Source organism: Thamnophis elegans, chromosome 4 (assembly GCF_009769535.1).
Source record: "Thamnophis elegans isolate rThaEle1 chromosome 4, rThaEle1.pri, whole genome shotgun sequence".
In the NCBI taxonomy this organism is placed as follows: domain Eukaryota; kingdom Metazoa; phylum Chordata; class Lepidosauria; order Squamata; family Colubridae; genus Thamnophis; species Thamnophis elegans.
Genome location: NC_045544.1, coordinates 86,997,284 through 87,023,199, shown reverse-complemented (window position 1 = coordinate 87,023,199; position 25,916 = coordinate 86,997,284). Strand labels below are relative to the sequence as shown.

At 37.7% G+C, this 25,916-nt stretch overlaps 1 protein-coding gene across 1 annotated transcript; it reads right to left on the bottom strand.

Moving 5' to 3' along the window:
• Window positions 1-1,774: 1,774 nt before the first annotated feature.
• Window positions 1,775-25,020, bottom strand: AIDA (axin interactor, dorsalization associated). The gene is given in 12 exon segments (XM_032215654.1): window positions 1,775-2,228; window positions 3,253-3,370; window positions 3,739-3,861; window positions 4,431-4,553; window positions 7,508-7,543; window positions 7,546-7,612; window position 10,513; window positions 10,578-10,641; window positions 11,653-11,707; window positions 13,924-13,977; window positions 16,422-16,491; window positions 24,773-25,020. Coding segments are annotated over 12 exon segments (918 nt in total). The 5' UTR covers window positions 24,883-25,020; the 3' UTR covers window positions 1,775-2,131.
• Window positions 25,021-25,916: the final 896 nt, after the last annotated feature.

The window sequence follows — 25,916 nt, the reverse complement described above, 5'->3', positions numbered from 1 at the left end:
AGTCTTTAATCTTAAACATGTTTTCAATTACTTGGATGAGAACAGGATGAGAATTTGTACACGTACAAATTTGGATGGAATAGCTATGACTGTAGCATTTGTCAGATATTAATATCCAGAAGTAATATACATAATTCATGACATTTGTACATTCCCTTCATGTAGATAGCATTTCTATGCACATAATGCAGTATAAACTTAGAAACTTGAAGCTTAGTTCAGCATTTTTTCTTAGAGCAATTTAGGATGGATTCATTTCTTTTATAATCACTGTTTTTCTTTAAAAAATTAAACCATGAGTTTTAGCCTATTCCCAATAATAAAACTCTATAGTAGTTGAAATTATCTGGAACTAGTCTAAAGATAGTCCTTGGGTTATGACCATTCGTTCAGCTACTGTTCAAAATTATGATAGAACTGAATAAATGAAACTTACTATATGATGGATCCTTGATATTCTGTCCATTGCATTGCCCCCCTGGTCACATGATTGTGATCGAGGTTCTTGGCTCATGATTATGTTACAGTGAGCTATGGCAGGGACGTGCAGTCACTAGAGGCAATGGAGGCGGGGCCTCACCAGTCTCCTCAGGGAAAGGAAGGAATTTTAAATAATTTTTTAAAAATAATTAAAGCCAGGGTAGTTGCTACCAGATTTCAAGTCACAGTGGCTTGGTGTCTGCTCTCAGTATTAACTAGGAGGAGGCCAGAGAACTAGGGGCCTCTTTTGCATAAGGAATTTTTCGCCTTTTAAGAGTTAAGCAAGGGTTAACAAGCAAAGAATTCCTTATGCAAATGAGCCACGTATTCTCTCACCTCCTGTAGAGGGCATTTTTAAAGGCTTTTTAGAGTTCTCTGGGAGCAACTAGCTCAGTGTGACAGAACTCTGACTTTTCAAGAGGGGAGGGCAGGGCAGGGAGAAGCAGAGTTGAAATCGTCTCTGAAACAGCTGGAAAAGGTGCGTGTGGGGAGGGGAAGGAATTCAAAAAGTTTGATCGGAAGGCAGCAGGGGAAGGTGGGGGTATGGCAGAGGAGCTGCTTTCAAGCCTTTGGAAAATATATCCAATCCAACTTCTGTTTGTGTTTGAGAGTGAGTGAATGAGAGAGGGATCGAAGTTCTCTGTGTGCGTGTGTCTGTTTGAGAGAGGGGGGAGGGAGGGAGGAAGGAGGGGGAGGGAAAAGAAAAAGAATGGGAAAACTTATTTTGCAAGGGGGGAAAATGCTGTCACTTTAAATCGGAACTGAGCATGCCTGGCTATGGAATTCTGGGAGTTGAAGTCCACAAGTCTAAAAAGTGCCTCACCAGGGCTAAAGCTGACCGCACGTCACTGAGCTATGATCATAATTTCTGAAGTTTCTTGCTGACCTCCCACAAGCAAAGTCAATGGAAAAGCTGGCAGGAAGTTGGAAGTCAAGGTCACCTGAGGTCCTTCCTTAATGACAATAACCAGGACAACTTGGATTGCCATTGTTAAGCAAGGTGGGTGACGTTGCACAACTATATTACTGAATCATTTAGCTATGGCAATTATGAGCCTAATTGCCATTGTACGCTGAAGTCCAACTGTAACGAGTTTACTAACTTTCAGAACAACCATAACTCATTTTATGTCTGGTAATTTCCAATCTTGAGAAAAACAAGGTTTTTTTAAAAAAATAATGGATGCAACATGGGTGTGTGGTGGAAGTGTCTTTTGAAGTTTTATATAATTAAACTCAAATGATAATAATACGTTATAAATTTAATGAACTTAATAAAATGATACGTTAAACGTTTTTTGATACTGGCATATCTTTATTGCTGTATTAAGGTTCGGCAGATGAGGATTCTTCAACTGCTTTAATTAAGGGTTCTGATATAACTGTAGAAATCAAGTTACAGAACTGAATTTAATAACCGGCCCATTTATGAAAAACTTGCAACACACTTTGGAACATCTGAGATAAAAAATATACATTCCAAAGAGACTTGGCTTGGATGCAGAGTGTGGCTGCTGATCCACTGCTGTGCAGCATTGATGGTCATTTGTGACCACAAGGTAAATGCATCCAATTCTTCCTTCCTCCTGAAAGACAAGTGCTACATATGCAGCTACTATGATTTTGTGGCAAGTGGTTCAGTTCACAAAAGTCACTCTTTGTGCAGTGTTTGATGAAGATGAAGATAAAGTGGCTTCTTGGTCAACAACTGAAGTTTCTTCCTCTTGAAATCAGTGGGTTTTTTGTACCTATGATTATAAAGAATAGTAAATATCAGAATTAATCTTAATGCTGTTTAGGAACCTACCCCAGATGATTCTTTTCTTACTTAAAAGGATTTTGTATAATTTGAAAAGCTAGGTAAAAAGAATACAATTCTTAATCCTAATTTGTACCTCCACAATTATTGTCCCATTTAAATTCAGTGGCACTTGTTTGGTATAAAACTGTCTCAAAATTTGTTCTATACTAATTATTCAGATAAACATTCTTTCACTTTTCTGTGTACCGGTTTTCTTCTAAATTAAGCCAAAGCAGTTAAAATGGTTTCAGAATCATAAACATAATTGAATATCTATTCTGAATATTACATTTTGAAGGGGGGGGACTCTTCTTTAGAGTTTTTAAACATGCACACTTTATTTGGGTTCAAAGCTAAGATATTGCTCAGTCATCATAATTTACAAATCAAGCATTATGGAAGCTTAGCATTTCTCTTCATATTCAGGAAGAAAGTTAATGAAGTGCACTACTTTCCTGACTTTTAACCATAACCATTTGTATAGTAGCAAATAAGGATGCTTGCTTTATGCAAAATTTACTGACATTTAGAGATATGCATGCAATTTTTGTTTTTGGGCAGTCCATACCTCAAGTAAAACTCAAAGTTTGGCTGTACATGGAATAAAACAGAAATGTTTTGTTCTGAATATGGCTTGAAATATAAAGCTCTGGGGAAAGTACAACAGTATGTAAGATATTTTCTTGGGAATGGGACATGTAGATAGCAGCAACTGGAGTGGAGAGAGAAGATACTGAGAAGATAGGAGGCAGGTGGATGGACCCATGTGCCACTGATGGTCACAGAAGATCACATAATAATTTTGTCATATTTGCTCCATTAAAATCACCTCTAATTTGATTTGCACCAAAAAGCCTGGGACTACCAAAACATTCCAAGTTTTGTTTCTGACCAACCATGACTGATCTGAAAGAATTTATCAGATGTTCTGGAAAGCATTGTTTGTTGTGTTTCATGCAACACTTACTTACAGTTCTATAACAATTGGTCCAGCTTTAATTTCATCCATCTCCATAAAAGCAAAGCACTTTGTGCTGGTGAACCTTTTCTTGGGTTTATAGTGTTTAAATTCAAAGAAAATAGCTGCACCTGAAAGGCAGGAGGAAAAAAAAATCTAAAGCACTCTTCAAATTATATCACTGTACTTCTTTATTGACTAGCATAATTAATACAATATTGTTAGAACTGCCTTGAAGAAAAATGATCCTCACTGAAGATTCTGAACCTTTGCAAAGAATCAACTAAAGAACTTCAAAGCCATTGTCTTTTGATCTGCCCCCATCCCAAATCATAAATAACATCTTTAACAAGTTTTGAATAGTTTGGTTAAGGCACTATGGGATAACCACATTTTTCTGGAGATAGCACAACTGTCTTCTCTCCAAGTTATTGATCTAAATTATGCTTTGTCCTATTGATCGCAGTTCAAATGATTTTCGAATCTTCATGCAACAAACCTTTTGTTAATTTTTCAACATGTTTCTGAATTTCAATGTCCACATTAAAATGAATGTAAGTGTCCTCTTTCCTTGAAGCAACTGGGGTGTCCTGTACAGGTGTAAGATCTATCCCATTGAGATCTGTCCCAAGAATAAAATTTAAGCATTAAACAGGGGAAAACTGTTGTGACATTTGGTATATTGAACAAGGAGTACTTCCCAGTGTCATTACATTCATGATCTAACAGTCTAAGTGTTAAAAAGAAAAATATTGTTTCTTTTTGTAAACAGTTCAAACAGTATCTTTACACAAGATTCCTTACAGGAATGTCACTTCCAAAAACATGGTAGTGGTCATGAGTAAACAATACTGTGGTGTGATTATAGTAAAGTAACGTCACCTATTTGGCCTTCCTAGTGCACATTCTCTGAGAAAGGTGACACATGCTTTCCAAAGTGATAAAATATTTGATATTTACAATAGAGACTTGACCATGTGTCAAGTCTAAAGGAACATTTCATGAACAGAAATGAAGTAGACTTAGGACAAACTCAACTTTTACCTGAGGCTCCTTAAAAAAATGTCATATTTTAAACTCTAAATGCTGATTGCTTAGTGGAATATTTTGCCACTTCAGTTCTAGCTAATTTCGGATAAAAAGGACCAAAATTACATGGCTAGCCAAATCAATTAAGAAAAATATACCTACCTTTCACACTAACTGTGATATAGGGATCAATGCACTGCCCAGCATCTTTAAGACCAATTTTTTCTATTTTGATAGTTAGTAATGTCATCCCGGGTTCAGATGGTAATCTGGGTAATAAAGTACCTGAGGGAAAAATAGACCAGAATAATAAAGTCATTCAGCATTTTTAATACTTTCATTCTCTCTGTTATTAATCCTGTCAACAGAAGGATATGATAACAATATCATAAGACACAATCTCTGGCATAATTTAGTCATATGATCTGATTGTATATTACAGCAGCCTGGAAAAGTAGGATCCTTTTCATTGTTGAACAAGAAGAGTCAAGGAACTATTATCTAAATTCTCTGTGCAAATAATTTGTCAGCTGAATTGCACAAGCAAATAAACATGGAAACATATGCATCATGACAAGACAAGTAGTTAGCAGCTTGGAGGGAGCCAAGAGTAGATATAAAGCTTTTCTTTTCGAATATATTAGACTAAAACCACTTGCTAAATACCAATTTGTTGAAGAGTCAAAGCCAAATGCAGAATTATTGTCAAAAGTCCCCCACAATCCAGAGATAGGCAATGCAATTACCTTTCAGATATTTTAGACTTATGGTATTTAACTAACGATACATATATTCAGAGGTGAGACATGGGTAAAGACATTCAAACTTAGAATGTTTAAATTTTACTGTGAACATAAACACAGCAAAAGTCTGGTACCATACAACCTTTTTTTATTAAAAGGGACATTTGCTTTCTTTAATGGTGTAACGGATGTTCTTTAGTAGCACCATTGTTGGAACATAAGACAAAAGCCAAACTAGTCTTCTAGATGACAAGTTCTACAATCCACTGGCTACTAAGTCCAAACATCACTGTCCACTCTTGACATACACGGTATGTCACATACATGAGTACATCTCTGCATGAACTAGTATAGTGTATTAAAGTAAGCTTGCATTTGTGATAGAAAAAACTTTCTACAATCTCCATACTTGCCAACTGATTTTTTTTAAAGATTGATTTTCTCCATATCAAAAGCAATTCAAAAACGTGTACAATTCGATTCTGTGCATATAGGATGGGCATTCATCATCTACCATTATTTGGGGGGAGGGGAAGAGGTAGATGACAGATTTTAGCATAAAAAAGTTCTCATATTTACAATGTTAAATAATAAAATAAGAACAATATCTTAATAAACAGCAACTTTTTAACATTAGAACATTATCATACCTTCATTGGCTCCTGCATTAGATGAATGATGTAGCACATGGTTACACAATGGAGCCGTGCAAGTAGAAGATAAGACAAGACCATGAATGATTAGGCAGCAAAATAATGCAATATGGGATCCGTGAAAAGAAACGGATTGTACAATGAAGTACATTCAATGGAAGCTAGAATGTCAGCAAAACAGTCTCCTAAATCTAGTACTATAATGAGTAAGCTATCAAAAAGTTCATTTTAAATGGCATTATCTCAGCACCATGGCATTTCAACTATTACAAAATTCTATTCCACTTTAATCGGCATACTTATGTCAGGATTGTACTCAATTATTCTTATCTGGAAACTGAATGATGCATGCGGGTTCATGGGAAAAGTCCACTTGTGTAATACATGAATATATCCCAAAACAGGATTTCTTGGAACTTAAGCTTATGTTGGAAGTTTATCTATTTCAGACATGGCAATGTAGAAAAATGTGACTATCATATAATGTAATGAAAGGGATTATTGTGCTAAATCTAACATTACATAAATGGACTTTCAACAGAACCAGTATAAAGTTTATCAACTCTTCCTCTTTTAGCTTCATAAGATCTTAAACATCTTACCAGTCCTCTTGAATACATTTGGTTAGTACAAAGCAAGTGGTATTGACTTCAACTAGTGCTGTTTCACTGGCAGAAGGCTACTGTCAGATTGAACTATGTCACTTATTTCAGACACTTCCTAAAAACCATTTACTGCTGTCCCAAATTGGTCAATTTTAGTGCTTTCATGTCCCCCACATCCCCAAGCTTTTAAATCAAGTTTGAAAACTCCAGCCAGTGGCTAAGAATGACTAGAAATGTCCCTGACGACATCAGGCTTTTACTTCAAGCCTCAAGAGGCACCTTTTTTTTTAATCAACAACGTATTGCAAATAACAGATTTTCCTTTCCAGAGCTTTTTAAAGAATTGTTAAAATGCACAACTGGGGCTACTTTGAAACCATGATGTTAAATGGGGTATATTTTCGGGTGGGAGAGGGGAATTGTAGAAGAAAGGTAATATTCACCAACATAGAGTCCCTCTCTTTAAAAAAAAAATTCATTTTTTTGCCTTATCCATGCTAGCATGTAGCCCGGATTAACTTTCATGCAATCAATTTGGCACTTAAGTCAAATTATCAAAAATTAGGATCCAAAAAAAGGAAAAAGTAGCTTGGAGTGAGAAAGCAAGTGTTCTTGATATTGGACAGGCTTTTCTACGAACACTCCATGTTTGCTTTGCTCTCTGTCCTTCACCTTACCTCCAGATGATAAGGGACAACAATTTTAGTTCAGCTAACAATAATGGCATCTCATAAAATCTTAGCACATAGGCACTCCAGCAGGGCATGCTGACCTGCTTTTATTCAGAAAGAGGTTTAACAAACAAACACCCAGTTGCAGATTCCCCCCCCCCCAACTCTGCAAATGGTTGGAGAAAAGGAGCCTGGAAAAGAAAAATCTATGAGGAACATTTGAACGTGCTGGGTATGTTTAACCTGGAAACAAAAAACTTTACAGAGATCTGACAGCTATCTTCAAATATCTGCAGACGATGGGGCAAAACTTCCAGAACACAAAACTAGAAACAATGGATTTAAAGTACAAGAAATAGATTTTAATTGGATAACAGAAAAAAACTAATAGTAGGAGGTAGTGGTGGCTAGATGACTGTAAGTGTGAATTCCTGTACTGGTCAGTGACTGGATTAGATTACCTTCAAGGTCCCTTCCAGTCCTTGCATTCTCTGTTGCTAACTGTAATTCTAACATTCTCATTTTTCCCCTTCTGGATAACTGCATTGATTTAGTTTGGCCTCTTACCTGGGACTCTGGCAGGAAATGCATCTGGAGATCCTGTCCAGCTCCACCTTCCTCCTCATCTTCTTCAAATTCTAAATCTTCCTCTTCACCAGGTGCTAATATTTTCTTTTTAAAAAGGGAAACATCAAACAAAAGTAAAAAATAACAAAATAACAAAAAAAGCTTCTTCCAACATGTTAAAAACAAGAAAAAAGTTAAGGGAAACAATTGGTCCATTGCTAGGAGAAAGTGGCAAGAAGGTGACAAGCAACAGGAAGAAAGCAGAACTATTTAACTCATGTTTTATATCTGTCTTTACACAAAGGGATAAAACAGTCCAACCTATCAAAAACACCACCACAAAAATCAGATTAGGAACACAAATTGAAATAGGGAAAAAATGGTAAGTGAGCACCTGTCTACCCTAGATGAGTTCAAATCACCAGGACAGGATGGATTACACCCCAGGGTTCTGAAGGAACTGGCAGACGAGATCTCAGAACCACTGAACTATATCTTTCAGAGATCCTGGACCGGGGAACTACCAGAGGACTGGAAAAGAGCTGATGTGGTTTCCATCTTCAAAAAAGGAAAAAAAAACATCCAGGAAACTACAGACCTATCAGCCTGACCTCAATACCAGGAAAGATTCTGGAAAAAATAATCAAGCAACGAATTAGCGAACACCTAGAAGCAAACAAAGTAATAGACAAAGCCAACATGGGTTTGTCAAAAATAGATCATGCCAGACTAATCTTATTGCATTCTTTGATAATGTGACAAAATTAGTGGACCAGAGGAATGCCGTCGATATAGTTTACTTGGACTTCAATAAGGCATTTGATAAAGTAGACCATAACCTACTACTAGATAAAGTAGAATGTGGGTTAGACAGCATCACCACCAGATGGATTCGTAACTGGCTGACCAACCGCACTGGACGTGTAGTCCTCAATGGAACTGCATCTACATGGACAGAAGTATGCAGTGGAGTACTCCAAGGCTCTATTTTAGGCCCAGTACTCTTCAACATCTTCATCGATGATTTGGATGAGGGAATAAATGGGGAACTCATCAAATTTGCAGATGACGCCAAGCTGACAGGAATAACCAACACTCCAGAAGATAGGCTCAAGATACAGAAGGATCTTGACAAACTTGAACATTGGGCACTATCTAATAAAATGAAAGTCAATGGCCAAAAGAGTAAGGTTCTACATTTAGGCAACAAAAATGAAATGCACAGGTACAGTATAGGTGGTACCTTGCTCAGTAGTAGTAACTGTGAAAGGGATCTTGGAGTCCTAGTGGACAACCATTTAAATATGAGCCAGCAGTGTGCAGCAGCTACCAAAAAAGCCAACACAGTTCTAGGCTACGTAAATAGAGGGATAGAATCAAGATCATGTGAAATATTAATACCACTTCATAATGCCTTGGTACATTCAGTTCTGGTCGCCACGATGTAGAAATGTGGAGACTCTAGAAAGAGTGCAGAGAAGAGCAACAAAGATGATTAGGGGACTGGAGACTAAAACATATGAAGAACGGTTGCAGGAACTGGGTATGCTTAGTTTAAGGGAAAGAAGGACTAGGGAGACATGATAGCAGTGTTCCAATATCTCAGGGGTTGCCACAAAGAAGAGGGAGTCAAACTATTCTCCAAGGCACCTGAGTGTAGAACAAGAAGCAATGGGTGGAAACTAATCAAGGAGGGAAGCAACTTAGAACTGAGGAGAAATTTCCTGACAGAACAAATAATCAGTGGAACAGCTTGCCTCCAGAAGTTGTGAATGCCCCAACACTGGAAGTCTTTAAGAAGATGTTGGATAGCCATTTGTCTGAAACGGTATAGGGTTTCCTGCCTAGGCAGTGGGTTGGACTAGAACAGTGTTTTTCAACCTTTTTTGTGCAAAGGCACACTTTTTTCAAGAAAATAATCACGAGGCACACCACCATTAGAAAATGTTAAAAAAATTTAACTCTGTGCCTATATTGACTATATATAAAGTGTTTTTCCCACGGCACACCTTACACTATGTCACGGCACACTAGTGTGCCACGGCACAGTGGTTGAAAAACACTGGACTAGAAGACCTCCAAGGTCCCTTCCAACTCTGCTATTGTATTGTATTGTATAGAGCAACTGAAAACTGAGTTGGATTGGAATTGCCAGTATATTGGAATATAATACTGGGAATACAGGTAGTCCTCAACTTACAACAGTTCATTTAGTGAACATTCGAAGTTATAACAGCACTTTAAAAGTGACTTATGAGCCTTTTTCACACTTACGACCATTGCAGCATTCCCATAATTCTGTAATCCAGGGTTGTCCAAACTTGGGAACTTTAAGACTTGTGGACTTCAATTCCCAGAATTTCTCAACCGGCCATAAGTCTTAAAGTTCCCAAGTTTGGATACCCCTGCTGTAATCAAAATTCAGATGCTGGGCAATTAATTCATATTTATGAGATTGCAGTGTCATGAAGTCATGTGATCACCTTTTGCAACCTTCTGACAAGCAAAGTCAATGGAGCATCAGATTCACTTAACTGTATTACTAATTTAACATTTGCAATGATTCACTAAACAACTGTGGCAAAAAAGGTTGTAAAATGGGGCAAAAGTCACTTAACGCCTAGCAACAAAAATTTTGGGCTCAATCTTGGCTGTAAGTCAAGGACTACCTATATTTATGGCCTCCATTCAAGTATCAGAAGCTTAGAATTTAATTTCAAAACTTCTACATTCTGCAGGTCTATATTTTGCATTTTTTTAAATATAACTTTGCAACATTTTTTATAGAACACAAGACAAAAACGAACAAACATAATTAGTCAGAAAGAAGGATAGACAAAGAGAAACACTAATGAGAAATTCAGAGAAAGGAGTGCAGAAAACAAGCTATAGAAAAACAGTATAAAAATGAAGTGACTTCTAACTTCTTTTACAAAAGATATAATAAAACTTGAAATACACCAATAAAGAGCTATAGGATCCAGTAACTGGTAAAATCTACTGACCCTTTGACATATGGAAATTTTGCAATTTCCTACATAGTTTCTTTCTGCATGCAATGTTTCCATACCTTGGTGGAACAGGCTGAACATCAAAGGGAAATTCTTTATTATAGGTAAGAATACTTTTTAAGACTGTAAGAAAAGACAATAATAATTACCATCAAAATTCTATATAGTTATATAAAAGGAGTAGGGCTTAATCCTTATAGTCATAGTAAGAAAGCAGTAAGTAATTATATTTTTCCATACATTAAGATTACTTAAATTAGCAAATGTTAAATATGAGACTTCTATATGAGCCATACTGGCACAGGAATTAGAACACAGTATTGCAGGCTAATTCTGCCGACTGCCAGCAGTTTGATTCTCACTGGTTCAAGGTTGATTCAGCCTTTCATCCTCCCAAGGTTGATAAAATGAGGACCCAGATGGTTGAGGGCAATATACTGACCCTGTAAACAATTCATTTTATCTTTAGAAGACAGACAATATCTATGGCCGATATTGTGCAGGAACAAATTAGTTCATATGCAATTAAGAAATACATGGAATGATAGTTCTCACTTATACCAAGTACATTTGTATGTGTCTGTGTATATATAATAAACTCATAGCAATAGTACAAATACTTGGAAAAATAAATTATGTTTCTAAGCTATTGGCAAAATAAATTCCATGCCTTTTGCTTTTCCAGTTGGAACAATCTCTGCCAACAAAGGAAAAACAGATATCTCAAATGCTGATAATTAAACAACTGATAGTACTTCCTACAGTATATCTGCCAATAAAGCTCAGGCAATGATCCCCCAAGCAATTTATGGCAATCCTTTTGCCAATTAACCCATTCTGATAGCAACGTCCCAACCTCTTTTACTAAAAAACTCAATCATGATTGCAGAAACTATTGGAAAAGACTATATTCTAAAGACTTCTTTCCAGGGTAAAATGGAATAGACACAGGAACCTTTAAGACTTTACTAATATAAAAAAGATATATAGTGAGTTTCCTGAAGAATAAAGTAATTATTTGCAAGGAAAAAGCACTCTATTGTATAAAATCTGAAGTTATAGAGATTATAAAATCCATTTTTCTGGTGGGCATTCCTTTAATACTTTTTTAATTAAAGTAAGAGAAATACTTACTTGGTTCTAGTTTCTTCAGATCCTCCAGCTTAAATTCTTCCTGGGACTGTGTAGACTACAAGAAAAATAGCATTTAACATCTACAATTATTATTCATTGCTATATACTAGTGAGTTACAACAGTTAAATAGTGGCAGTTTTGTAGTCTACAAGGATAAAAATGTGCAACCATAAATAATTAAAAATTCCACAATCTTATTGAGTATAAATCATACACACACACGCACAGCGCCTATTAACCTAATCAAGGTGACTTCATGGTTCACAGAACCTCAGATGAACTTGGTTTGAACTAGGACCAGTGGTCCAAAAGACCAGTGCCTCCAAACCTCAGTTCCTTTCACTGTCCTAAAATGGGGAATCATTAGCAGTTTTTTTCAATTACATCAAATGTAGTGGGCCAAATGCAATGGAAGAATGTGGTCCTGCTGATAACCTGGTGCCATATCAGATCCCATAGCACTAGTATAATGTGCTCCTACTGGAGAAGGCAGAGATTGCCTCATTTTCAACCAACTACCGCTTCCAAGTAGTCTTTAAAGGCAGAGTCACATAGAACACATTGCAATAGTTTGAACAGGTGGTGACAAGTGACAAGTCACTGTAGCAATGTCCTCCTAGCCCAGATAGGGCTAAAACTAGTGGAACACTCAAAGCTAGGCAAAGACTTCCCTGACTACCTGCTGAAATTCTACCTGCTGTTCCAGCAAAAAACACAAGTCCAGGAGGACCCATTATAGAGGTACCACTGGAGCAGACAGAGAGCCTTGATGGACAAACAGTAATTCTGTTTAAGTTTCTTCTTTCCCATCCAGAATCTCAAAGTCTCCAAGAGGATTGTACTTCATGACCAGCCTGACCTGGGAGAATGATATCAAGCTGAATATCTTTAGTCCATTGATGATGCTGGATCCCAGATCATCAGTTGATATATAACAATAACTTATAAATGTTAAGTGGAAAGAGAGAGGCTGGTGGAAGGGGAGGAAAGTGACCGCTAGGGCATTCCACAAGAGAGCAGCCACAAACTCCTCTCCTCCCCGTCCTGCTGACTGGAATCATCCATTAGGAAAGGAGCGAAGTAATTGAAAAACACTGCTCTGGTTCTACCTTTCTGCAGTTGTATTGGAATATGGTTATATATTGTTAATGCTACAATAAATAATATGAACAGCCAGATTTCATACTCATTCTTGACCAGCTTCAAAATAAACCTTGGATGAGATGTGATTGTGTGGATGCTACATATTTTCATATATGGTGGACTTGCAAAAAGGTTAAAGCATTTTGGATAAAAATATGGTAGATTATGCAAAATGTTCTTTAAAAAAAAGGATAAAGTTTACCCCTCAGTTATTTTTGTTAGGTATAATTACTGATTGTACAGCTGTAGAGATTAATTTGATTCTGCATTTAATAACTGCAACTAGATTGTTGGTGGCGCAATACTGGAAGAAGGAAGATTTGCCTACTATTCAAGAATGGACATTGAAAGTAACAAAACTACTGAGATGGCTAAAATATCTGCATATCTTAAGGACCATTTAAACGAGAGATTTAAACTGGAGTGGAAAAGATGGACTGATTACACTCAAAAATATGGGACTAAGAAATTTCAGATAGCTTATGATTAAATACCAGGAATGATATAAATTGTCTAGAGCTAGTCTAGCAAGGAGGAGCTAAAGCTCAATTGAAAGACGTTATTAACTATCTTTTTCTTTTTAAGTGTATTTTAGATTGTTTTTGTTAAAGATTTATACCCTGTATTGGTTCTGGGAAGTCGGGGGGGGGGGGGTTGGGGGGCTTGGGGGGGAGGGAAGGAAATATTGTAAAAGTTTGTTTTTCAAAATTTTCATTAAAAATATAAGAAAATTAAAAAAAATAACCTTTGCTAACGGGAAATATTTTTTCTTTGGTGGGATGCAAGTGGCAATAATATTTTGTGAATATTACATAGTTTAGTGGAAGATAGGGAAAGGATAACAGTATTATAACTTTCAAGTTGCTTCAATAGAAAGATTAGAGAAACCAGTATAAACTAGCATTTTATATTGCAATGTCAAATTCTTTTTTAAGATTCGTATTATAAGCCACTGCTTAATTTTTCTATTCTCTTAGACCCAGACATTGTAATAATCACACACAACAGAAAGATGAGTAGAATACATGACCCTGAGTCACGTTTTTAAAAAAGGTGTTCTTTAAGCTTTTAATATTTAATGAAACCTATAAAGAAACCAGTAATCACAGGTAAAACCAGAATTATACCTGCAAAGCTGCACTCCTGAGTTCCAAGCATGTTGCAATCTTAGCTAAAGTTTTCTGCAACACAGAAAAGATAGATTTTGACGCTACCTGTTGTATTAATATTTTATATGAAAGTAAACAAAAATAACTGTTAAGGATATACAGTATGGCTGAGGGAGCAGCAACCCAGTAGGTAAAACAGAAAAAAGAAAACCAAGTCCTTGACATAGCTTCTACAGGCAGAAAACACATAAATCAAGACTCTGCACCCAAAAACTGCTTGTCACATTGAAGTTTCCTGTGTTCCCACTTCAGGCATAAATATGTTCATTTTTAAATGCAACTTCAGATATAAAAGGTCTGGAAACAGAATGCCATACAGTTAGCAGACTCCATTATGATGACATACATGTTCATACATTACTGTGAATCTCTCTCTATATATATATGAAAGTAGAAACTTTCATTTATGTACAGTAAGGATGAGGATACTATTCTCCTCTATCATATTCTCACTCACTTATCTCTTACAATAAAGCAAAAGTAATTGAGCTTTCAGCCTACTTTCCTTTTCCAGTTTAGCAAGTATGCTTAGCAGATTGTATTTCTGCCTTTAAAAAAAATTATTGCTCCTTGAATTTGGCAACTATTCTTTGTTATGAACCAGAAAGTTTTAGGATATATTAAAAGGCACTTGAGAATTGAAGAACAAAAGTATTCTGTACACATTTTCTTGAAAGTTTTAGAGATAACTTTTTTAAGCAAAAGCCTCTTCTGAATTGTGGCAAGATACCAAAAAGTATTATTCACAACTGTTCTCAGGAACCGCACCCAATACAAATATTAAAAAAATTAAAACACTACAGCTAGACTCAGCTACAGTAATGTTTTTCTAAGTGATCCTATCCCCAACAAGGCACTTCACTGTTCACTAATGAAAATACCTAATAAACACATTAAATTAACGAAGTGAATCTTTATATCAACTTCATATTTTTTCTAAAAAAACCTTACAAATTCCTTAATCACTAGATTTGTAACCTACCACCAAACAAGCAAACACATTTCAGATTTAATGCAAAATTTTATAGCTTCAATGAAATTCTATCTTTTCAGAAACTTAAATCAGTTTTTAAGAACAACCTTCTAAAATAAAATACTTTCTGTATAACTGAATTTTTATGATTTCACATGGCCAGAAAAAGAAAAAAAGCTTTGTGCCAAAAACACAAGGTGTCAAATTTACAGTGGGAATATAGGAAGAAGAAGGAAGGAGGGAGCGAGGGAAGGAAGGAAGGATGGGAGGAGGGAGGGAGGGAGGGAGTATTTAGTTCATCTAAACGCCATAATTTTGCTACTCTAAAGAGTAAGAAGACTTTCCTGGTCAGCCCAACATATACATCAGAGATTACATCTCAACATTAACACAAGAGCTGTTGCATTCAATTATTCTGTAAAACAAACTCCCATCTCCCATAAAAAAGGAACAAATCCATGTCTTTTGTGGGATGTACTTTAAAGGTAGGGAAATTCTCTTCTCATATCTCATCATATACTTTTACACATAGGATTCATTACTTAATGGCAGAGATCCTACAAAGCCTGAGAATAAATAAAAGGCTCTTTCCATCCATGTTACCGGGAGGGGGAGAGAGGAGAGGAGGAAAAAAATGTCCACCTTCCAGTTGCAGCCTCTCATTCAAAAGTGTCCTCAAAGCCTCCAAATTCACAAGTTTAGATCTGGGTGGGGCAGGAGTTCATAGGATGAAGAATAGGCCTAACAATATGAATAAAACCCCACCAGTAATATTCAATATTAATCAGAGCCATTTTATCAATGACAAAGCTCAACCACAATTGAAGAGGCAGAATTTTAACTGTTTATTTATTCCCTAACAGATTAACATAAGAGGAATAGAGTAGCAAGAAATGGCAGTCTGTGCATGAAAGAAAGATGCTTATGAGAAAAAAAATTAGGCCTTTTAATTCCTGATGGAAGAACCTGTCTAGAAGAATCAATGTGTTTCTGGCAACCTGTCCTCTGAAATATTTAGCCTTCAGCTTTCAGGACAAGAAACCAGATTGTTCTTCTTTAAAAAGTGTAATAATCCAGCAAAAGTGATATATACCTCTTTGTAAAGTTGATGTAGAACAGGTATTTCAGAACACACTTTTTTCACATATTCACTTGCTAATGTATTACCTAGTGTAGTGGAGGCATGTATAACTAGTATACACGAAAAAGTAACAATGTTTAATTATAACCTTCTTAGATAATTTATATTGAATATGAATGCAGTAAAATAGGTATTGTTCCTTTGTAAGCTATTTTTATCTTTAAAGAACTGAAGTATTAAGTTCACCCTCTGAATTTAGTTTATACAGATAAGTGCTAAACAAGCCCAGCACTTGTAAACCATAGAGGACACAAGCAAATTATATAAATGACTGCAAGAAACAAATTAAACATTCCTTCTAAAAATAGATTCACCATGAAGTGGACATACACCATTATGTACCTTTTGATCTTCTGTGAATTCTGAATTGTTGGGTTGAGACACTGCCTCTTTCTGTAGATGTCTTGCTAATCTGGAGAGAGGTAAAGAAAACAAATAATTTAAGGTCTTTAAGGAGTCTCTAATTATAAAAGTACTCATTATGAGATATAAATTAAATAGTACACTAAGCAAATAGGCAGAATGTATCTTCTGATCCCAAGAAGCTATAAAATAAAGAAGATACAATTTATCTATTTTCTACAAGATTTTTAATATTTACTGATCTAATAGTCCAGGGTTGTCACACTCCCAGCCAATGGGCCAGATGCGTCACATGCTGGCCACACCCACGCCCAGTTTAGCAAAGGAGAAAAAAAGTCCGATATGTCATGATGCCACACCCCCTAATAATCCTTTTTTATGCATGGAGAATGGAGCATATTCACTCTTATTGACTATGAGGGAGATTCTGCCCTGGCGATCTTGCCCTTAGCCCAAAGTAAAAGTAAATAAAGAAACTACTATAGCCCATGGCATCCAAATTTTCCACATCTTTTCCAATTCTCTCAAAATAAACAAAACAAAAACAACAGTATATTTATAGTATCCACTCTCTTTGTAAATCTGTTGACAGCAGGACATCTTCTATAAATTTAAATCCATCCCATACATTTAAAAAGGAAAATTTTCTGCATTAAAGTACAGATGGATGACCAAGTCAATCATTAATGCTTTCATTATTTTACCTAAAAACTGCTTCCCCCAAATCTATGCAATTCTGATTTGTAGAAATGTGGTGTTGCTACAAAAGTGAACAAATACAACACATTTGTAATTTGATTACAGTATTCTTTCATATAACAAGCAATGCTGATCTAGATGCTGATCCTAGATTGCTTTATACAGAGATGTAAGAAATACATCTGACAAGGAAATAAATATCTATACTTCTTGAGATTCCAAGTTATTTACTCCCAATATCAACAACTCGCAATATTCAAAAATCTCTTCCTCTTCCAAACTGGGAACGTTACAATACAGATACCCAAAAAACTACTTGGTGACAGGAATATGAAGCAACTGGTGACATGACTAGATGTGATCTTTCAAACCTAATTTTTAACATGCATAGACTGGGTTGTTTGAGATTCATCGAAACACTAAAACAAACATAACCTCATTCCCTCACCTGAAGCTAATAGTGTTTAATATATAAATATATTTGCTGCATAAAAGCTGACAGATCAGTTGAAATTATTTTTCCTTAGAGACCCATGTAAGATCAACACATATCATATATATCCTTTTATATTTGGCTTTACAGCTGATCCCCCCCTTAAAGCAAATAGCGAAGCAGTACATCCCACTGATTTCAACAGAACGTACTTTTACTACACATTTGGCATAAACATTTTAAGGTAATCTAGAACTTTATGCTCTTTCAAAAATTATACAAGCAAGAATTCAATCTATTCTGTGGGGTTTTAGGGCACTTTCCCCTTTTCACCACTTTATTTCCCCATTGCCATTGTTTGACGCATTACTGAAGTCATAAATCTCTATTTGCTTGCCTCCTGGAAGAAGCTTCATCTCTCCAAGTTTTAAAATCTGGAAAAAACAAAGATTGATATCATTAGCTAACCACAAAGAATCACTTTGCTGTAGTGGTTAAGATACCAGACTAGAAACCAAATGATCATGAGGCACAAAATCAGCTGCATGACTCTGGGCTGGTCACTCTCATCACTAGGAAGTAGGCAAAAAGCAAGCTACCTCTGAAAAATCTTTCCACAAAAATTGCAACAACTATCCAGGGAGTCAACAGGGGTCAAGACTGACCTGACCTTACATATACACAAACAATAATCACAGACAAATATTCACTTGTTTGTATGTTCAATGACCTTAAACACCCAGTTATGAGACCTCCAGAGTTACATCCCAAAAGTAATGATTTTCTACATGTATTCCTAGTTCCTTAAAAAAAATCTCCCAACTGTCAAAACAGAACAGCAATAACAGCAATAATCTTCCATAAAACATCCACTACTACTGAAATTTACCAACATGAGTTTCATACATGCAGAATAATAATAAAGCATACAATGTTTTGGCCAAATGAACATTATTGCCTTACATCTGCTACAATCCTCTATAACACAAATGGATGGCCTAATAAAAAAAGTGATTAAGACTTCTCTAAAGATAGAGATTTGAAAAGCTACTTCTATGGTATTCAATGTTGACCACAGGGAATTCCTAAATTTTATCATGATATTCTTTCTAAACTTCATGTACAGCAAGAAGAAGCTCTGTTTTCATTGGCAGATGGTTGCAGGAGGCCATTGCAGCCGGAAACAAGGCTCGGGAGCCCTTTTTGCTGGCAGAGTGCTTGGGCCGCCACAGGCACCCCTGACATGCGTGACATCGAGCTGGCCATACCCATTCTGGCCAAACACACCACCCCTCCAGGTCAAACACAACCCTGATGCAGCCTTCAATGAAATCGAGTTTGACACCCCTGCTCTAGGCAGCTTAAATAATGACAAAGAATAGAATAGGCTTTCAATGTACCAAAAAGCTCAGAATACTAAGAGGAAACTACTTGAGGAAATGATCTCTATTCAACACATTTATTAGTAGACAGTACTTGAAATAGAGATAACAATCTTATACTTTGCTAGAAACAAATACCGTTTCCTTGAAATAAGACCTCCCCGGATAATAAGCCCAATTGGGCTTTTGAGCGCATGTGCTAAAATAGCCCTCCCCGCAAATATTGCAAAACAGCAGCAGCCATGAGGTGACCACGCTCACCGTCTCCTCAAAATAATAAGACCTTCCAAAAATAAGGCCAAGTGCTTATTTTGGAGGATCAAAGAAAATAAGACCATCTTATTTTGAGGAAACACAGTATTTTAATAAGCAATGCTCAATGATAATGTAAGGTGTTTCCCGAAAATAAGACAGGGTCTTATTTTCTTTTGCCCCACAAAATATGGCCTTGGGCTGTAGTATGGGGGGAGGGCTTATTGTTTTGGGGTTGCCGGGCAGCTTCTCCTTGCGAACTGGCTCCCGAAGAGCTGGGCACAGCCTCAGGGGTGAAGCACCATGAGGTAACCATGCTCACGAGCAGCTGCCCGGCAAACCCCCTCTCCAGCCGGGCAGAGCTCCATGCACTGACCTAGGGGGTATCCTGAAGGTGCAAGCTGTGGGAGCTGGGAGCAGGCAGAGCACCACATGCCTTGGTGCCTTAGGATACCCCATAGGTCAGTGAATGGCACTCTGCCAGGCTGCTTCGCCCCTGAGGCTGTGCCCGGCTCTTCGGTAGCTAGTTTGCAAGGGAGCAGCCACCTGGCAACTCCTCCCTCTGGCCAGGACAGAATGCCATTTCCCAACCTAGTGGTATCCTGAAGGTGCCAGCAATGTGAGCGCCTTTCCCCCCACCCGGCTCCCGCAGCTTAGCAACTTCAGGATACTGCTAGGTTGGTGAGGCAGTGCTCTGCCTGGCCGAGGGGGGGTGGTTGTCCAGGGGGCTTATTTTCGGGTGTGTTTGTGTTATATTTTTGCCCACACGAAAAATGTGCAAGGCGTTAGTTTCAGGACAGGTTGTATTTTTGGGGAAACACGGTAGAAAAGGCAATATGAATATAAAATCTTAAACAAGTTTGAGGAAGTTGGCAAAGTATAGAATAGGCAAACAAAAGTTATCTATACGAGGGATTTATAGTCGCAGCTGGACTAAAGGATTGAACCCAATGAGGGCGGATCCAGGATTTTCTATTTTTCAATGGAAGTGTCCATCTCAATTTCTCTCTTAACTTCAAGAACAGGCACACAGGATTCCAAACACCATCTTTAAAGTAACAATGGTAGTTAGAAATCACTTAATTTTGAACATAAAAATGGACAATTGGGAGAAGTTTTATAATTTTGAGAGAAAAAATGTTCTCCTTCCAAAATACATTTAATACAAAAAGTTCCACAGGAACATCCCACATATTCTTTTATTAATTCCCGCATATTTTATTGATTTAGATGCAAGTGTCATGCCCCACTATTAATATTAATGGGATTCATTTCTGAGTACTTAGAAAAGTATCCTATAAAGATATAAAATGCAATGATATGTAATATGAGTGCCTTAATTTTATTTGCATATTATTTAGTTATACCAAAAGGTTTTAAAAAATAAACAGCAAGCTATGGCAGCCAAGATACAGATATCTTTTAGTTCCTAATAGCTGCATAATACAGGGGGAAAATAATCAATCCAAAGAGTTCTTAATCATTTGAATTTAGACATTTCCTCCATAAAGTGTCATGAAAAAAACATATATGTATAGAAAGCAAAGATTATTTTTTTCAGAAATATTTTCAACTTTCTTATACAGAAAACTTTATCTAGCCTAATAGAAAAGGATTTGAGTTGTACTTAGATTGACAATATTAAAGTGTTGTAATATTTTAATATCATAGAATGTTGCAGTCATACTTTAAGTGAAAACTTAATACAATATGTTAAATATGTATTTCAATCAAATCAATTATACATAAATTTGGAAACAATTCAGAAAATGTGCTTAGAGTATAAGCATAATGCCAGTCTGCAACACTTTAGAGTAGGAGTGTCTTGGGGTTCTATAGTTATCCTCTGCACCTGCTACATAATCATAGAAAACGATGCCCTACTTTAAGGAATTACACAAAGATGCTACATTAATACTCCATAAATATTCCAAATGCATTATGGAATGAAATCTGAAGTACTATGACCCACTACTTCATCACTTTTTCATCACTTTAAAAAAAATGTTATTAATTTTTCCATTAACAAGTCCCCCTACCTACTGACACTCTACTTTGTTAGCAAATCTTGAGGCAAATCACTAATCTTTTTTGTAAGATGGAAAATTGATATGGAAAGATGGCAATTTGTGCAAAGGCACACAATGAATCAAACTGCAAAAGTACAACTTGGACCTAGCTTAAACACCACGCTTGCCCACATGATTGCACTACCCAGTATTTCTTGGAAATGGCTAGAGTTATTTCAAACATCATTTCCAAATTTCATTTTTCTTTCACAAATATGTATACTCATATCGACTAAAACTAGTTTGAAAATATTTCTGCATGAATTTCAGAGGAAAATGGTCTTATATGCTCACATTTAAGTTACTAATGGGGAACCACTATTGAGGGTCCTAGCATCAAAACTAGGCTTTCTAAGAACACAACCTTAATAATAATGAGAATTGTTAGTTTTGCTGTTTGGACCAGTCTCTTTTCCTCACTTAAGAAAATGTTCAAATGTAAGGGGAAAAAATAAGTTAATAATACTGGCTCATTCATTACAACTATAAGATGTCTGGGAATTATGCATAATTTGCAATTTTGCAAGGAAAAACCATGTCATTTTTATATTAATCTATATTAAATGACATTAATACATACATCTTTCATCACATAAATATTCTATTGTTACTAATGTGCTAACTGGTACAGATAGTTCTCGACTTACAACAGTTCATTTAGTGACTTTCAAAGTGACATTGGCACTGAAAAAAATGACATGACCATTTTTCACACTTACGACCATTGGTGGCATCCCCATGGTCATGTGATCAAAATTTAGACACTTGGCAACTGACTCATATTTATGATTGCAGTGTCCCAGAATCATGTGATAATCTTTTGCAACCTTCTGACGAGCAAAGTCAATGAGGAAATCAGATTCATTTTACAACCATATACTAATTTAACAAAGAAGAAAGGTCATAAAATGGGGCAAATTCCACTTAACAAATGTCTCACTTAGAACAGAAATTTTGGGCTCAATTACGGTCATATGTTGAGGACTACCTGTGTTATGTTGCTTGTTTTTATATTGAAAACTACTTAGTTGCAATCTTGGGTAAAATGAGGACCCAGACTGTGGGGGCAATATGCTGACTCTGTAAACCATTTAGAGAGGGCTGAAAGCCCTATGAAGCAGTATGTAAGTCTAACTGCCATGCTATTGCTAGCTATTTTTCAGAAATAGCATGTAAATTAAAATATGATCTTTATAAAACAACAGTGTCACTTTTGATAAGGCAATATAGTTTAAGGAAATGTAATGGAGACCATGCTTTAAATCTAAGTATCATACAGATGCTAAATATCAGATGTGATAATGACCAGCAGTTACAGGCAGTTTAAAAGGAATTGGATAAATTCAGAGATATAGCTTTCAATGCCTACTAGTTGATGCAGCCCTGTTGTAATATAGTTCCTTGTGCAGGTGTGTGTCCTCCATGGCCCAATTCATACTAGGGCCTGCAGAATCACGCTGAAGCACACAGGAGAAAACAAACTCCTAGAAAGCATAACATCTGATAGGAATAACATAACATTCTGAGATGTGCCCTACCATTGACGTCCAGGATTTGACCATATATATAGAGAACTTTCCCTGAGCAGTAGATTAGAAATTGTACTGTACAGGCTGTTTTCTATCACATGTTATTGCTCCTCCTGCCTTTGTTCTATCTCAATAAAAGGGGCTCTCAGACTCTCATCGGGTCGCTCCATCCCGAGGCAAATTTGTCTCCTGTCTTTTCTCAACATTGGCCTCATGGCGACCCACGGGAACATCACATTTGGTAGCAGAGGATGGTTACTTCACAGCAGCCATAGTACCACCAAAATGAAAATACTCTTAAATTTCCAGTTAGAGATCAGCAGTAGAAAAGAGACATTACCAACTGCTGATTAGCCATATTATGACACTATATAATAGAAGCTTAGGCCTTGATCCAGTAAAGCTCTTAGAAATGCATACAATTATAGATCAAGACTTCACAATGTTGCACATTCCAACTGAATGGGCAAGGAATGCTATAAACATTTAAAACATTTAGTAACTTCCCTCTGGGCTTAATCTTTCTACAGTTTAATTAAAGCAACACATTATTTTTTTTTGTTTCCTAATTGCTCTGGTTATTGTTAATCTATAAAAGTTAATATAAATGCCTGATCTTTTATTAGACACATGCAATATAATTTTACAATTCTGAGCCAACAGGGCTATAAGTGCACTCGCTATGCTCTAGTCAGAAGTAGGTACATTCATATTGTAACATACAATATGTTAGTCTTGGAGGTCTTGGAATAGCTTCAGCAAACAAAAAAATAGTATACAACAGTGCTCCTTAACTGCCATTTAGGGTGGGATCCTTTCCTGTTGGGAATAAAACAAATTTGTACATTCTGAAAGCAAAAGAGTTACTGGATATCAACTATTCAATATGATATATACTGGGTCAGAAGCCAAAGAAATACTAATTTCCTCCCAAGAGCCAAGTTCTTTTTCTCAGCTAATTCTTTTCCAACACGAGGTTTCTGAAACCATGGAAGTTTTCAAAAGCAACATTTGGCAATAGACAATAGATTAATTGCTTCCTAACAAGCTATTAATGTTACAAACATATCCTATGTGGTAGTTCATAAAAATTAGCCAAATACTATATGGAAACATAGGTTTATTATCAATTGTTAGGAATGGACTAGAGCTACCAAATGCCAATTCTAAATCATAGAAACAGAAGCAATTAAGCCACAGACTCTCTTCCTTCCCACTTGTACTAACATTATACATCTGGTTCGGTAGTGCTAGAGATGACCCTGAAGAATCCAAGGTTCAGATTAATGATCTAGAAACAACAGGTGGCTTCCAGGCCGAAACTTGCGTCAGATATCCCAAAGCTACCCAACCTAAAAAAAAAAAAAATGTTCAGAGCCTGGGAAGCCGCATAACAACCTTAGCAGAATCATTTTGTTGCCGTTTATCTTCCAAAAAATCCCACCCCAACGCATTACATTTCAAAGCAGCAATTAGATGCAGATCGACTGCAAGAGCCTCAGCATCCTCCCCTCTGCATCTTATGTTTAGACGCAGACACGGGCAGTGATGGGAGCGACCCTTCCCCAATTCTGTAGGCTCGACACAGAGTCTTTCCTTCGTCCATAGACCTTTCACGCCAGACAAAAGCCTTCCAGCGCGAAGTATTTACGACCAGAGGGACCCTCGCACAACCCCCTTCTCCCCTTTGCGGTGTTCCTGGAGCAGCCCCTTCGCCCCCGGCCGCCTGCAGCTGCCCTTCGCCCCACCCAGAGGCTTTGTAGCGCCTGCCTGCCCTCCAGGTCACCCCGTCGTGGCTCCGCCCAGACCCGCCCACCCGCACCCAGCCCCACGGGAGCCTGAACCCCAACTTCTCGCCCCACCCAGGGGCTTCTCCCCACCTCCCGCTCTCGCCTTCAGCAGCTCCCTCTTCAGCCAGCCCGACCCTTTGAAGCTGCCGCCGCCCGCCCACTCCACCCCCACTCACATCTGATACTCGTCAATCGCCTCCACCAGCTGCCCCAGGAGTCGAAGTCGGTCCCTTTTTCTGAAGCTGGCGCCCCAGCGCTGCAGAAGGCTTCGAGTCGCTTCCGACATGGTCCCAGTTGCTAAGGTTCCATCTTCATCCGCGGCCGCTCCGGGGAATGGGAGCCGGAGAAGCGAGGAGTGGAGGGGGCTCTCGCCGGGCAACGGCCCGCTCGCTCCAGTCCACTCACTCCCCCGACCAAGCCCATTTGCCTTCTCAGCCAAACCTGGCAGTCGCTTCCAAGGAGGCCCCGCCCCCCAGCATGGTCGGTTGTACCCAAAGCCGCCTCCTCTCCTTGCCCTGCGCAGCGGAACTGGGGGACGCTGTGGGCTCCCGACTGCGCGTGCGTGCGTAGACCTGAGCTATTGTCAACTTGCGAAGGCAGCCCTCGGAGAAGGCGCTGCTCGGTTACTTGTGAGCTTCTGTTCCAGCGGGCGGCCGCTGACCGAAGTATGACAAACCGCTACAGCAGAAAACTGCAGAACTTTCGAAAAGTCCCAAGAAAACATCACTGTTAAAAAAAAGTGGCTTTCAATGTGTTGCACCTATAAGCACGCTGATTACACTGTCACAGAATATATGTGCATTATTATGATCCTGAAAGAGGAATATATTCTGCACACTTATTGTTACTTTCGGCATTTACCTGAACTGTGAGAAAAGCTTAAGCAAATTCCAAGTTTGCATTGGGGGGGGGGAGTCAAGTCTCACATATTCCTGAGTTTAGCTGCCTCGACTTACACGTGAGGAGAATAGTTACGTTTTTATGCGCACTAACTTTTACAATATCCCTTGCCAATAGTCTTTTGATGCGTTACTCCTGATAAACGCACCAAGAGATGCTTTCAAACTTTCTTGAGGTTCACTTGCTGCCGCCTTTCATCACAAGCCAAACAGATCAGATCGCCAGACAACCATCCCTTTCGATGGCCCTCTGGCTTTGCACACTTCACCGCACTTTCTCCTTCACGCCTCAAACTGAGCCAGCAAAAGGGGAGGCTGATTAGTCACTATCCTTCTGTAGCTAGAAACGTGTAACAGGTGCAAAGAAGGCAGTCGGCCAATTTCCATCATTCTCCACCATCTCTTTGTGCATTGACTTTCA